Raw genomic sequence first — 14267 nt, forward strand, 5'->3', positions numbered from 1 at the left:
ACCTAAACTACTGTCTAGCACTGCATAGTATGTTGGCGCTTTATAAATACAAATATATATATATATATATATATATATATATATATATATATATATATATATATATATATAATGCAAAACGCATGCATATATTAAAACTGCACTTTGTAGGAAGATCCAACATGTACGATTTTAAAATGGTACAAAAAAAAGAGGCAAAGAGTTGTGATTTGGAATGCAGCCCATAGGCTTTTACTGAGTTTGATTTTGCATCTGTTTTCTGCCGTGTGGATTTAGCAAGATACATTGAAATTGTGAATGTTCAACATGTGAAATGTCCAACAGGCATGCATCTGCTGGTAATGATAATAGAAGGTGATGAAGATGTATATAAGGGAGTTGTGCTGTGATTATAATTAATAATAATAATAATAATAATAATAATATTCAAAGGCTGACTGCAGGTGATTCCACAAAAGGAACTTGTAGTTAGCTTATTCACCACAAGGTGCCGCTCCCACCTCTCCCACGTGGAACGCACAGAAAGGAGGAGATTATTCCAAAGACAGGAAGTGAAGTAACAGCAGGAAGAGAAGTTGCAGGAGGTGAGAGAGCACGCGGCTGGAGGAGGTAATTGTGTGAATCTTGTTGTATATGGAGCAGAGCAGAGGTTTGGGGTGGGCATGCTTTGTTACAGAGGAGGACATAGTACACCTGTCACGATCCTGATCATCCCCCTTGATGAGACTTATATATAACTGTTGTGATTTGTTTGCCAGTTTTCTATTGCTCCCCCTACATTTACCATAGATTATGGGTCGGATCTCACCTTCCTAGTAATAATTCAGTCACATCACAGAGACAAGAGAAGATATATATTGAATATAGCCATGTCCCTGTATAGCGTATTCTGCCCCCAGCATTGCTATATTACCATGCAGTGTAGCCGTATCCCCCCCAATCCCCCCTAGTTTCCAGCTTCCCCCTGGGGTACTAGTAATCTTGGGTAGTCGTCAGGGCAGAGGCTCAGGGGGCACCAGTCTCTGGGAGTGCAGCCCTAAGGGTGTGCCTGTTCCCCCCTCCCCGAACACTTCAGAGTTATGACTCTGCAAGTTTTGGAGACTACCTAATACTGGGAGTACATCTGCCTATACTGGGGAGGAGGCTGCCTATCTGACTTGGGAAAGGGTCTGGGGGCATACTTGCCTGTCCTGAGAAGAGAGACTGCTTGGGGTATATTTGGGTATCGATACTTGGGTTACGTCTTGCTATCTAGGCTGGGAGGGGAGTATCCTAATACTGAGGGAACATCTGCCTATATTCGAGGGGAGGAGGCCTAATACTGGGGTACATATGGCTATTGTTTTGTTTTTAAATATGGGGAGGGTTTTGAGACTATTCGAGGGACTATTTAAGGGATTGTGCTTTGTATTGTAGTGTATCTTACATATGGCTATCTAACCTGGTTAGGGGTACTGCTAAATACATGGCATACATTGTGATATCTAATCTGGGGTTGGGGGCTGCCTAATTCTGGGGATACATCCGGCTATCTGTAATGGGGATGATGGGCTGCCTAATAGTGGCTATGTATACTGGGGAGGGGGGCTACCTTATACTAGGGGGACATCTGCTTTGTAATGTGGGGAGGAAGACTACTGATGCACCTGGCTTTTTAAACCCTTAAAGGGAGCCTAAACTGAGAAGGATATGGATTTTTCCTTTTAAAATAATACCGGTTGCCTGACTCTCCTGCTGATCCTGTGTCTCTAATGCTTTCAGCCACAGTCCCTCAACAAGCCTGCAGATCAGGTGCTCTGACTGAAGTCAGACTGGATTAGCTGCATGCTTGTTTCAGGTGTGAGATCCAGATACTACTGCAGCAAATAGATCAGCAGGACTGCCGAGCAAATGGTACTGTTTAAAAGGAAACATCCATATCCCTCTCAGTTTAGGTTCCCTTTAAGCACTTTATTTGGTCTGAGGGAGTGGGCAGAGACCCACAATATGCGTTGCCTGTGCTTATTAAAAATTAATTATATTTATATATGTATATATATATGAATCTGTCGTTATTACGGTAAGCTACCTCCCCTTTTTCTCTTTTATTTGTTTTAAACTCAGTTTTATACACTCCTGGGTGCCTCTTACCCCCTATATGATGGCTTACCAAGTCTTCCAGATGCTGACAATTCAGACCACTCCTTGAGCTCCATCACTCTGTTATCAATGGCTGGAGTGAAACAGACTTTCTATAGTTTATAGATTTCTGAATTTTATACCACGGGAAAGGGTGAATATTTAGTGATATGAAGGGTGTGAGCAGGAATCCAGGTGCATGCATCTCTATGGAGAGAGCTTGCAGGGAGTAGTAGTTTTATTGTTAGGGTAGTCTGCCTTTATTCCTGAGAATGATACAAAGTATCTATGTGGGGGGTTAGTTTACATAATTGCCCCTTAGGGAGGGAGACATAGAGAATAATATAATCTGTGAATAGTGCAGAGCTGTGATTGGCTGACCTTATATGCCATGGAATACTGAGCCCATAAGATCCTCGTGGAGCAGCTCCCACCTCCAGCTGGTGCCTCACACGTATGCACACTCTCTGTGTTACCTTATCTCTGGATTTCCCTCACTTCTTGTGCTGTCAGAGGTGTTTCATATTTATCCCAGCCGTTATGGAAGGCAGGCCGGTATCTCTTCCCTGTGAAGGGGGACACTTTCCCTGATAGCTTTTCCCAGCAGCTGTTCATAGCAACAGTCATAATTACAATGCTGTACAATAGAGTTGTTGTGGATCAGTGGCGGTCTCAGGGAGGGAGGTGCTGAAGGAGCAGGATCTGTGCATTGTGTCCATTTTCAGCAGATGAGACAGGTGCACCATATGACCGTATCCATTGTATCTCTAATGGGAGACACCAATGTGCAGTCAGGAGCCACTGGTGTTGGGTAATCCCACAGTGGGTGAGGTTGGAGTCTGCACAAAGATGATGACTGGTGGGTGGAGCCAGGTAACAAGAGGTATGACTGGTAGGACAGGTAGAGAAGATAAAGGCTGCAGCTGGAGAGTGGTTGGGTGGCCTCCCCTGCTTCTGTCCTGGTACTGGCACTGTCCCAGCTGGGAGATTTTTTTGCTATGGCTCTTGGAAGGTTTACGGTTAGTAGGTGATGGACAGGTAGGGGCAGGATATGGAGCTGCAGTCCCATCTGCCCAGTTCCTCAGCTGCCAGAGCCATAAGTAATGATAATTCATAGCTAATTAGCTGCAGGCCTCCGCTTATCTTCCTATATCTCCAGCTGTTCTCTCTTCACATTCTCATCCATCTACCGCTGCCTGCACTGCTGTAACCTCCCAGGAATGTGTGCATGGAGAGGAGGAGAGAAGCACCAGATGATGAGCAAGGCACACCGGGAGAGAGGACTGTGGTGCTGATTGTGCAGATACCACGGCTTATGGGATGTTATCACCTACTAGCAATGTATGTTCTTTTCTGAGCATTGATTATTATTACTAATATCTTACAGCTATAATTTGTTATCCATTTCAGAACTGAGATCTGACCTTAAAGAACAAATTACATATGTGAGGAGTGATCAGCAGTCTACGGAGGAGGGTGACATTATGAGTACAATTAAAGAGGAAGAAGACGAAACATATGTGAGGAGTGATCAGCAGTCTATGGAGGAGAGTAGCATGATGGGGACAATTAAAAAGGAAGAAGGAGAGACCTATGTGATGAGTGATGAACAATCTATAGAGGAAGGTGGCATAATGGAGACAATCAAGGAGGAAAAAGGAGACACCTATGTGAAGAGTGATCAGCAGTCTATGGAGGAGAGTGACATGATAAGGACTAGTGAAGAGGACATTATTACTGGCATAAGCATTGGTGAGTGACAAATGTATCTCCTTTTAATGTCCAGTGCATATAAGCTGTGTGCTCTACATGTTGTCAGTATACAGGAGTCCAGTCTGAGGAAGGCTTCATAGCTGAAAGCTTACTCCTCTTCTTCTAAGTTAGCCAATAAATGGTATCATCCTGATTCAAAACATCTTGCTTTCACTAGTGCAATAAGCTAACTCTCTAACTGAGTCACTAAACTCTCATTCACAGTTAGTCTCATATGAGCACAAATCAATCACAAAATGCAAATACACAGCACTGCTCTCTCCAGCACAACCTCTCACACAGTACTGAGTAACAGCAAGGAGATAATCCGAGATGGCATCCGCCTTATATAGGGAAGGGTGTGGCCAGAGCTCCGCTCATTCCTGTTGGTTGCTAGGGACATTGTGATTTAAAAAAAAAATGCACATCCATAATAAACTCGAAGTTGTAATTACAGTTTACATTCATAATTACTGGTGCACTTGCAGTCAGATTTTGTAACCGCGATGGATTACGGATTATGACTATGGTGCTGTAGGCCACAATTACAACTTGTCATTACAGGTCATTATGCCCAACACTACCTGGGACAGAGGAGGAGGCAGAAGGGAGTTAGAATGGCCTCCCCTTGACCCCCTGGGGGCCGTACCGCAAACAACAGGCCTTCAGGGATTACCGCTTTAGTACACGATAATCCCTGTCTGGCAGACGGCCAAGCAGGCAGTGCCACTCACTTCCTGTTGGTGAATCAATCACGTGAGTAGAAGCGCACTGATTAAATACGCTTCCATGCATGCGCAGCGCGTCAAAATGTGGCCGTCAGTTTAAAAACACGTGCGTCTCCATAGACTTACATGACTTCTCGACCGCCGCAAGAGCCGCACGGTAACGCAGGTATGCACTTGCTTTGGGGATGCAGCAAAAATGTTACTTCCATCGCATTGTGCTGCACCGTGTCGGTATAAAAGACCCCATAGACTAACATTGCCCTAGAGGTAGGCTGCGGTGGAAATGTGGCACCGCGCTGTGTCAGTGTGAAAGGGCCCTCAGGCATCTGTAGTGAGGTGCACCCTGCCGCCGACTGCATGGTCCAACAACCAGGACACACATTCCACTACATGCTGGTGGGGGGGGGGCTGGGATGGCAGCCCTGGTAAAATAAGGGAGACTGGGGATCCACCATTGTGGCACCAAACAGCACATCAGCTGGCGGAAGGCGGCACTTTCCACCAGCTGATAGGGCAGGAGCTGTTGGGCCAACAATCTTGCCAGGAGCCCATTGTTGAGGATCACTGTTGGGTCAGTTGAGGCGAGACACCTCTTCCGTGCAATCATTTCGGGAGAGAGACCTGGCACTGGGTGACAAACTGGGGGGAGGAGACAGCTGATGAGGTCTGGATGCTGCTTCCAGCCTGGTGTGCAGAGGGGGTTGGCGTGCAGTGTGACTGGGCAGGCTGCACATGATGCACAGACAGGGCTGTGGAGTCGGTACAAAAAACTTCGACTCCTCGGTTAATGAAACTACGACTCCGACTCCGGGTACCCAAAATAGCTCCGACTCAGTCTCCTCGACTCCGACTCCTTAGTCTTATACTTAACAGGGTGTAACGATTGGTGTCAGCACGCATAGAGAATCTAATTATTGGTGATCTGCAGTATCACCAAGAATACATATATATACCTGATTATTGATGATCTGCAGAATCACCGATAATACAGATATACTGCTAACCTCTGGACACCTGAAGTGTGTAAGTGTTTGGTGTAACAGTAGAAATTTGGACCATCGGGGTAGCAGGTGGTCCAATAAGTAGAGACAGACTCTACTGCAGTCAAGGACTCCCGGAGAAGGAGACCCTGACTGGTATTGCAGCAGTGCCCCCTCTGAAAAGCAGGGGGCACCTGCAGGAGGGTTGAGCACCCAAGGGGTGGGTGACAACCAGAAAGGTCGGGCTGGCCGGGTCTGCAACACACTGACAGATTAAGTACAAGACAGAAGGCTGATTCGGTATCCAAGGCAAGCAGGGTTTGGCAACGGAATATCAGATGTTCAAGGTACCGAATCAGAGATCAGAGGAGTAGTCAGGAAAGCAATAAGTCATAACAGATATCAAACAATGCCTAGTCTGGGTGTGAGGTCCGTGGTCTCTACACCCTGGAACTGGTCTAATGAATAACACAGATGATACACAGTATTCCTAATCTGGGGTGTGAGGTTCGTGGTCTCTACACCCTGGGACTGGTCTAAGGAATATCACAGATGATACACAGTATTCCTAGTCTGGGGTGTGAGGTCCGTGGTCTCTACACCCTGGAACTGGTCTAAGGAATAACGCAGATGATACACAGTATTCCTAGTCTGGGGTGTGAGGTCCGTGGTCTCTACACCCTGGAACTGGTCTAAGGAATAACACAGATGATACACAGTATTCCTAGTCTGGGGTGTGAGGTCCGTGGTCTCTACACCCTGGAACTGATCTAATGAGTAACACAGATAATACACAGTAAACTGGCTAAGTGTGGATTCCCAGGTCCACCTGGTTCCACCACACTGAACGATCTGACTGAGGTCTGAGTGCTAACACATAGGTATTCGCAACGCCAGACAACCAGCAACTGAACAGCAAGAGACATATATAGTGAAGCGCTCCCCAGCGCCGCCCAGCTCCCATCAACCAATCACGTGCTGAGCTGGGATCAGCTGACCGCCTCGATCAGCTGACCCTTTTCCTATTGGTATAAAGAGCCTGTCTTGCGGCGCGCGCAGCTCTCCATCTGTGTGCACTACTGGGTCCAGACAAACCAGACGCACGCTGCTGCGGAGAAACCGCCGCTTTGTGCGCGGAGACCGCCGCCTCACTGTCTGAAGGCGCGGCGGCTTCTCCGCAATTCGTCACACAGGGCTGTGGATTTTGTCCAAAAATCATCCGACTCCTCAGTTTATGTAATCAACGACTTCGACTCTGAGTGCCCAAAATTGCCTGGACTCCGACTCCTCGATTCCAACTCTGACACCACAGCCCTGTGCACAGAGTGGTAGATAAAGGAAGACGAGAGGGGCCTCTTGCTGCTGCTTCTCCTTCTGACACACTGTCCACTGCTGCCCTGTGCATTAAATCCCACTGTACCATGTGACGGTTCTTAAGGTGGGACATCATTCCCGGTGTCCCCAACTTGGTGCCGCTTACCCTCTCCTCACCGACACACCACAGAGGTTGTAGACCATGCAGGACTCATCCTTGTGATGAATGGGGAAGTAGCCCCATGCCGAGGATGACCGTGACACACTCCTGCTAGTTGTAGCTGGCTGTTGCCCAACATGGGACTAGGCGCTCCTGAGTTTGGCTCTGCTGCTGCCTATCCTATCAGTGGAGTTCATGCCCCTAGACTGCACCTGGAGCACGATCCTGACCGATTGACGCCTGACTAATAAACCATCACTGCTGCCTGTAGGTGAACCAGTTGGCATCCACGATCGGTCGCCCATCTCATTGACAAAAGACAAATCATCCTCAAATAGTTTGGCCTGGGGACTGGATAGACGAGGTGCATCCAGTGATAGGCCCTCCACCTGGCCATGATGCACCTCTGAGGTCGACTGGGGGATGACTTTATTTTTGGGGCCTGGGTGAAGAAAAAACGGGCCATTTCCTTCACCACAGTCCCCACCAGGTCTTGGGAGTTTGGTCCCATTGTCTCCTCGAGGGATCTCCCCACATTCTGCCCCAAATACAATCCCCCATAGAGGCTGCCTGCTGCTGGCCAATGGTGCACTACACAGGTCAGGGGGGTTTGCCTGCTGCTGCTGCCAACCACCACCTCGTCCTCTCCTTGCACAGGTTGTGGATGTGACGGGTGGGCCATGCCTACTGACATCCAGACAAGGACCCGCCTCATCCACCATCATTCCACCTGTGCCTTGGCGTGTCATCACCCTTGCTGTGCTTCATTGTGAACAAACATAGGGGGTGAAACACTACAAATGTATTGGGGCAGCTCAAGGCTTGGGGAACGCAAAAAAAAAAAAATTAATTGTGAAAGAGGAAGTTGTGTGAATGTTCTCTAACTAAAACTAAAGCACAATGTATTTATTTATTTTTCTGAAAAGAAAAAAATTTAGACTAAAATAAAGAAAAAACTCAAATTACAAACTAAAATTAAAAAAAGAAAAGTGAAATAAAAAGAAAATAAAAACAATTTAAAATAAATGATATGAAGAATAAAAATGAAATAAAAAGAGCACAGAAACTTTCTAATCAAATCAAAATCAAATAAAAATATATATATAAAAAAATTAAAGTATATCAAATTTGAAATAAAGGAAAAAAAATCAAAGATTAAAAAAAAAAGAGAATCACACAACGCTCACTCACTACACTACACTAACGCTCACTCACTACACTACACTAACGCTCACTCACTACACTACACTAACGCTCACTCACTATTACTCACTACACTAACGCTCACTCACTATTACTCACTGCACTCACTACACTCACTACACTAACGCTCACTCACTACACTCACTGCACTCACTACACTAACGCTCACTCACTACACTAACGCTCACTCACTACACTCACTGCACTCACTACACTAACGCTCACTCACTACACTAACGCTCACTCACTACACTCTGAGGCTGGGTTCACATATGGCATAGCTTTTTTTTTTCTGGCATTTTCCGCAGGTGCATTTGCTTTTTTTGTATTGCATTTTTGGTGCATTTGCATTTTTTATGCAGATGCGTTTTTCATGCGTTTTGGGTGTGTTTGTACGCGTTTGCGGTTTGCTAATAGAAAACGCATATACGTTTTCTATGCGGTTTTATATTAAATATATGCAAATCATTAGGAAGACAACAGGAAGCGAAAACACATCAGAGATCTTTACTTTTAAATTAAAAATGCTGCAGAAACGCATGGAAAACGCAATGCATATGCGTTACCATAGACTTTCATTATGTGCGTTTTGGCAGCCAGCCAGCATATTATGCAACACTGCAAGCATCTGCAGAAAGCTTACTGTAAATTGCAGGTGGAACGCTGGTCCTTCTGCGTCTCATAGACTAACATTGTTGCATAAAACGCGCAGCTTTTTCCGCTCCTCCAGCGTTTCTGCCATGTGTGCTCCCGGCCTAAAACAAGCTAATTCTCTGACACACTACAGCTAACCTTCTCACTCACTCACTAGTCCCTCACTACACCAGGGCCGGATTTAAGCCAATCCCTCATAGGTGGGCTGGAAATGTGCAGTTTGCAATTGAGTTTTCAATGGCAAGCTTGCAGTGCAGGGAGAGATTGGGCGAGCATGTGACTGCAGAACTCTCCTGCTGTTGCCTGTGGCTGGCTGTGTAGTGTGTTTAGCTGCTTGCCCGACCCGGTATGTGGCTGCCCGCCCTGCTTCATTGTTTGGATAGCTGTGGGCAGCCGGAACTGGCTGGTCTTGTGGGCAGAGAGTCACTCGCCAGATGTTTCCCACCTCCCTCCTCCTCACAGCAGAACTACCAGTCATTCACCTCTCCGCTCGCCTCCAGTGCCAAAGCATCCTCTTCCCTTCCTCCGTCATCAGCTGCCTCTGCGCATCTCTGTCTGCAGCCAGCATTTCCCATCATGTGATTTGCCGGTAATGTGGCGACAAACCACATGTGAGAGACACTGGTGGCAGAAAGCAATGTACAGTGGCAGCTGATGGAGGAGGAGGGGAAGAGGAAGCTCGGCGCTGGAGGCAGGCGGGGAGGTGAGCGACTTGTGGTGCTACTGTGAGAGGAGCAGTACTGAGGTGGGGATGGGACTGACAGGCTACCTAAGCTTCTGGGGGGGGGGGGGGGGGGATCTGCCTATCTATACTACAAAGAGGGAAGGGGGAAACATCTGGCCACCTATACAAAAGAAGGGGGGGGGGCTGGCCATCCATACTACAAGGAGGGGGAAGCATCTGGTCACTTATACAAGAAATGAAGGGGGGCATCTGGCCATCTATAGTACAAGGCGGGCGGGGCAACACCTGGCCATCTACTGTATTCTGCATGGTAGAGGGGAAAAATATCTGGCTATTAAAAGTACAAGGTGAGGCGGGGGGGGGGGGGGGGCATCTGGCCATCTATACTACAAGGAGGGCAGAAGCATCTGGCTGCCAATACTGCAAGGGAGGAGGGGAGCATCTGGCCACCTGTGGTGGTGGTGGGGGGGGGGGGGTGACTGGTGTATTGCAGTGGAGCTGGGGGAGCATTTGGCTACTTATGTTGGAGGATGTTGTTCAGGAGATGCTGTTTGTCAGGGGGCAGCTGGTGACAGTTGGCTTTGGGCAGTAAAAAGTACAAGTCAGGCCCTGCACTACACTACAGTCTGCCTCTGCTCTCTCTATCACACTACAGCACACCCTCTCTCACTGTCACTAGGCCTCTCTACACTCACATCTGACTTTCTGCTCTATCACACTAACTTCAGCAAACTCCTCCTTCTCACTCACTAGTGCACTACAATCTGTCTGTCTACTCACTCCTCACTCACTCACTGTCTCACAACTCACCAGATTCTGTCACACAACTCAATCCACACACAACTGATTCTCTGCAGCACAATGCAGCGCACTGTCTCCCTCAATATCCTCCTCCTCACTGAGCCCACAAAATGGCTGACAGTCTCACCTCTCTTATATACAAGAGGGGAGGGATAGCCTGTGATACGTAGCTAGGATCTGGTTGCTAGGGCCTATAATTGGCCCGGATTGGTAGAGAATCCGATTGGCCAGTTAATTCTGCTATATTTAATGTAAGCTAGAATTGTGGATGTACGCATAATTTGCACATTTCTACATGTAATCCGCAGTACACTGATAAGCCTGCAATGACCGTGGTGTTCCTTTTTCCACAGTAAATTTTGGAAATGTAATCCAGTCACAAGACTGGGAAATACTCGGTAGTATTGGACCAGATCTCTTGCTATAAGTACATATAGGTCTGTTGTCACAGGAGTAACACATTGCTTCCACTGTCTCTTCAAGCTCTACATTCACTGCTGCTCAATGTATGGCCAGTGCTTTAGGTGTGGGAGGGGTCAGTGACATGCAAATATATCTGATGTGTATGCAAATGTCATGCAGATTGTATGCAGATAATCAGATTGGTCAGGAAATGCATTTGATTGGCTGAACTCCCAGCTACATAAAATTTTCATGCAAGCCAAAGTTGTAGTCATGTGATTGGCCGCCTGTAATGAGCTCCACGTTCTGCAGTTCTCAGTCAGGCTGATAACTTGTGATGGTCAGTGACATGCCAATAACTCTGAGATTGGTGCAAACTGTATGCTAATTCTATGTAAAGCTATGCAACTGCTGCATCTGGTCCATTTCCAGTCTGCACAAACTTTGCCTCAACTTGGAACTATCAGCAGCTCACTGACCATCCCTAATGATAATTGTTCCTCCCCTCAGAATTCTCTAACAGGAAGTGATGATGTTTCTGTATTTGCAGCACAGAGTCCCGGCATCAGGAACCTCTCAGAGACTCGTCTCTCTGTATCCACAGACTGTACAACGGATGATGATGTCACTGGACAAGAGTCTCCTGCAGATATCCTGATTACTCAAAATATTACCCCAGGCCCTCCTCACCTGTATCATCCTGAGGGGCCTCTTCACCAGCACAGCTCTCCCCCTGCTGGAGGATCTCATTCCTGTTCCATATGTGGGAACTGCTTTTTGAAAAAATCAAGTCTGGTCATACACAAGAGAATTCACACTGGTGAGAAGCCCTATTCGTGTGCTGAGTGTGGGAAATGTTTTATACAGAAATCACACCTTGTCATACATGAGAGATATCACACTGGAGAGAAGCCCTATTCATGTGCTGAGTGTGGGAAATGTTTTGTACAGAAATCAGAGCTTGTCGGTCATGAGAGATCTCACACTGGTGAAAAGCCGTATTCATGTGCTGAGTGTGGGAAATGTTTTGCATGGAAATCACACCTTGTCCTCCATGAGAGAACTCACACTGGTGAGAAGCGCTATTCATGTGCTGAGTGTGGGAAATGTTTTGTACAGAAATTTGACCTTGCTAGTCATGAGAGAACTCACACTGGTGAGAAGCCATATTCATGTGCTGAGTGTGGGAAATGTTTTGTACAGAAATGCCAGCTTGTCAGTCATGAGAGAACTCACACTGGTGAGAAGCCCTATTCATGTGCTGAGTGTGGAAAAAGTTTTTTACTTAAAGCAAGTCTTGTCAGTCATGAGCGATCTCACACTGGTGAGAGGCCATATTCATGTGCTGAATGTGGGAAATGTTTTGTACATAAATCTCATCTAGTCAGACATGATAAATCTCACACTGGTGAGAAGCCCTATTCGTGTGCTGAGTGTGGAAAATGTTTTGTACAGAAATCAGACCTTGTCAGTCATGAGAGATCTCACACTGGAGAGAAGCCCTATTCATGTGCTGAGTGTGGGAAATGTTTTCTAACGAAATCAGACCTTGTCAGACACGAGAGATCTCACACTGGTGAGAAGCCATATTCATGTGCTGAGTGTGGGAAGTGTTTTGCACGGAAATCACGCCTTGTGATACATGAGAGATGTCACACTGGAGACAAGCCCTATTCATGTGCTGAGTGTGGGAAATGTTTTGTACAGAGATCACACCTCGTCAGTCATGAGAGATCTCACACTGGTGAGAAGCCCTATTCATGTTCTGAGTGTGGGAAATGTTTTGCACACAAATCATACCTTGTCAGTCATGAGAGATCTCACTCTGGAGAGAAGCCCTATTTATGTGCTGAGTGTGGGAAATGTTTTGTACAGAAATCTCATCTTCTCAGACATAAGAGATCTCACACTGGTGAGAAGCCCTATTCATGTGCTGAGTGTGGGAAATGTTTTGCACACAAATCCTACCTTGTCAGTCATGAGAGATATCACACTGGAGAGAAGCCCTATTCATGTGCTGAGTGTGGGAAATGTTTTGTACAGAAATCTCATCTTCTCAGACATGAGAGATCTCACACAGGTGGTAAGTAAGAGTCAGTGAAACATATCTTTACGTTTAGTGAAGCTGAACTGGCTGCAGCATACTGCTCTCCATCTCCCCAACACAGCTGGGAGTAGGGAGTATGGAGAGTGGAGTGCAGCGGCCAATAACAGGCTGGTTCAGTTCCGCTTATCCCTCTCACATCGCTGGTGAGAAGCTCTATTACTGCACTGAGTGTGGGAAATGTTTTGGTTGTGGTTTATTTCTTGCTAGACGCACCTGGTAGCATATTATACAGAGTCCCGGGGCTCTTTCATGCTACTCAGTGCATTGGTTTGTAAAGCAAGTCCCTGAACTGAGGTGGGATGATGGGATAAACATGGCTACATATAGTATTAAGTCTACTTAGTAATTGGTTGTGTTAAAATTCTATTTATTCCATTGCAAGAGTTAAAGTAAATCTGTAATTAAAATTAAAGCAAAAGTTTGAGCCGTACCCCTCTAGATCCTCCCCAGGCTCCCCACATCCTTTTCTCGACCAGCGATCCAGTTCTGCATCCTCTGGAAGGTCACAGCCAGGCTCCTGTCCATGCAGGCAGGCACACTGCGAGGGATGCCTTGTGCTTGCATCCTCTGGAAGGTCACAGCCAGGCTCCCATCCATGCAGGCAGGCACACTGCACGGGATGCCTTGTGCTTGCACCCTCTGGAAGGTCACAGCCGGGCTCTCATCCATGCAGGCGGGCACACTGCACGGGATGCCTTGTGCTTGCACCCTCTGGAAGGTCACAGCCGGGCTCCCATCCATGCAGGCAGGCACACTGCGAGGGATGCCTTATGCTTGCACCCTCTGGAAGGTCACAGCTGGGCTCCCATCCATGCAGGCAGGCACACTGCGCGGGATGCCTTGTGCTTGTATCCTCTGGAAGGTCACAGCCGGGCTCCCATTCATCCATGCGAGCGGGCACACTGCACGGGATGCCTTGTGCTTGCACCCTCTGGAAGGTCACAGCCGGGCTCCCATCCATCCATGCAGGCAGGCACACTGCACGGGATGCCTTGTGCTTGCACCCTCTGGAAGGTCACAGCCGGGCTCCCATCCATGCAGGCGGGCACACTGTGCAGGATGCCTTGTGCTTGCACCCTCTGGAAGGTCACAGCCGGGCTCCCATCCATCCATGCAGGCGGGCACACTGCACGGGATGCCTTGTGCTTGCACCCTCTGGAAGGGCACAGCCTGGCTCCCATCCATGCAGGCGGGCACACTGCGTGGGATGCCTTGTGCTTGCACCCTCTGGAAGGTCACAGCCAGGCTCCCGTCCATGCAGGTGGACACACAAAACTAACTGCATTTTCCAGATGAGTACAGGATTCCCTGAAGCACTGAACACATTTGTTTTATGGTGACACAGTCTTTAAATGTTTTGCAT

General features: G+C 47.4%; 1 protein-coding gene across 3 annotated transcripts in view; it reads left to right on the forward strand.

The window, feature by feature from the left end:
- LOC137524111 (zinc finger protein 850-like) overlaps positions 1–13726 on the forward strand; it is a 106867-nt gene extending 93141 nt beyond the window's left edge. The window contains exons 1-3 of one of the 3 annotated variants that reach the window (XM_068243622.1): positions 577–609; positions 3529–3870; positions 11348–13726. In XM_068243622.1, coding sequence (XP_068099723.1) covers positions 3603–3870; positions 11348–12888 — 1809 coding nt within the window. In that variant the 5' untranslated portion in view covers positions 577–609; positions 3529–3602 and the 3' untranslated portion in view covers positions 12889–13726. Of the gene's footprint in view, positions 1–576; positions 610–3528; positions 3871–11347 lie in introns of those variants that run through there. The other 2 variants (XM_068243621.1, XM_068243623.1) reach the window with 2 other exon arrangements.
- Positions 13727–14267: the final 541 nt, after the last annotated feature.

The sequence above is a fragment of the Hyperolius riggenbachi genome, chromosome 7 (assembly GCF_040937935.1).
Source record: "Hyperolius riggenbachi isolate aHypRig1 chromosome 7, aHypRig1.pri, whole genome shotgun sequence".
NCBI classification, from domain to species: domain Eukaryota; kingdom Metazoa; phylum Chordata; class Amphibia; order Anura; family Hyperoliidae; genus Hyperolius; species Hyperolius riggenbachi.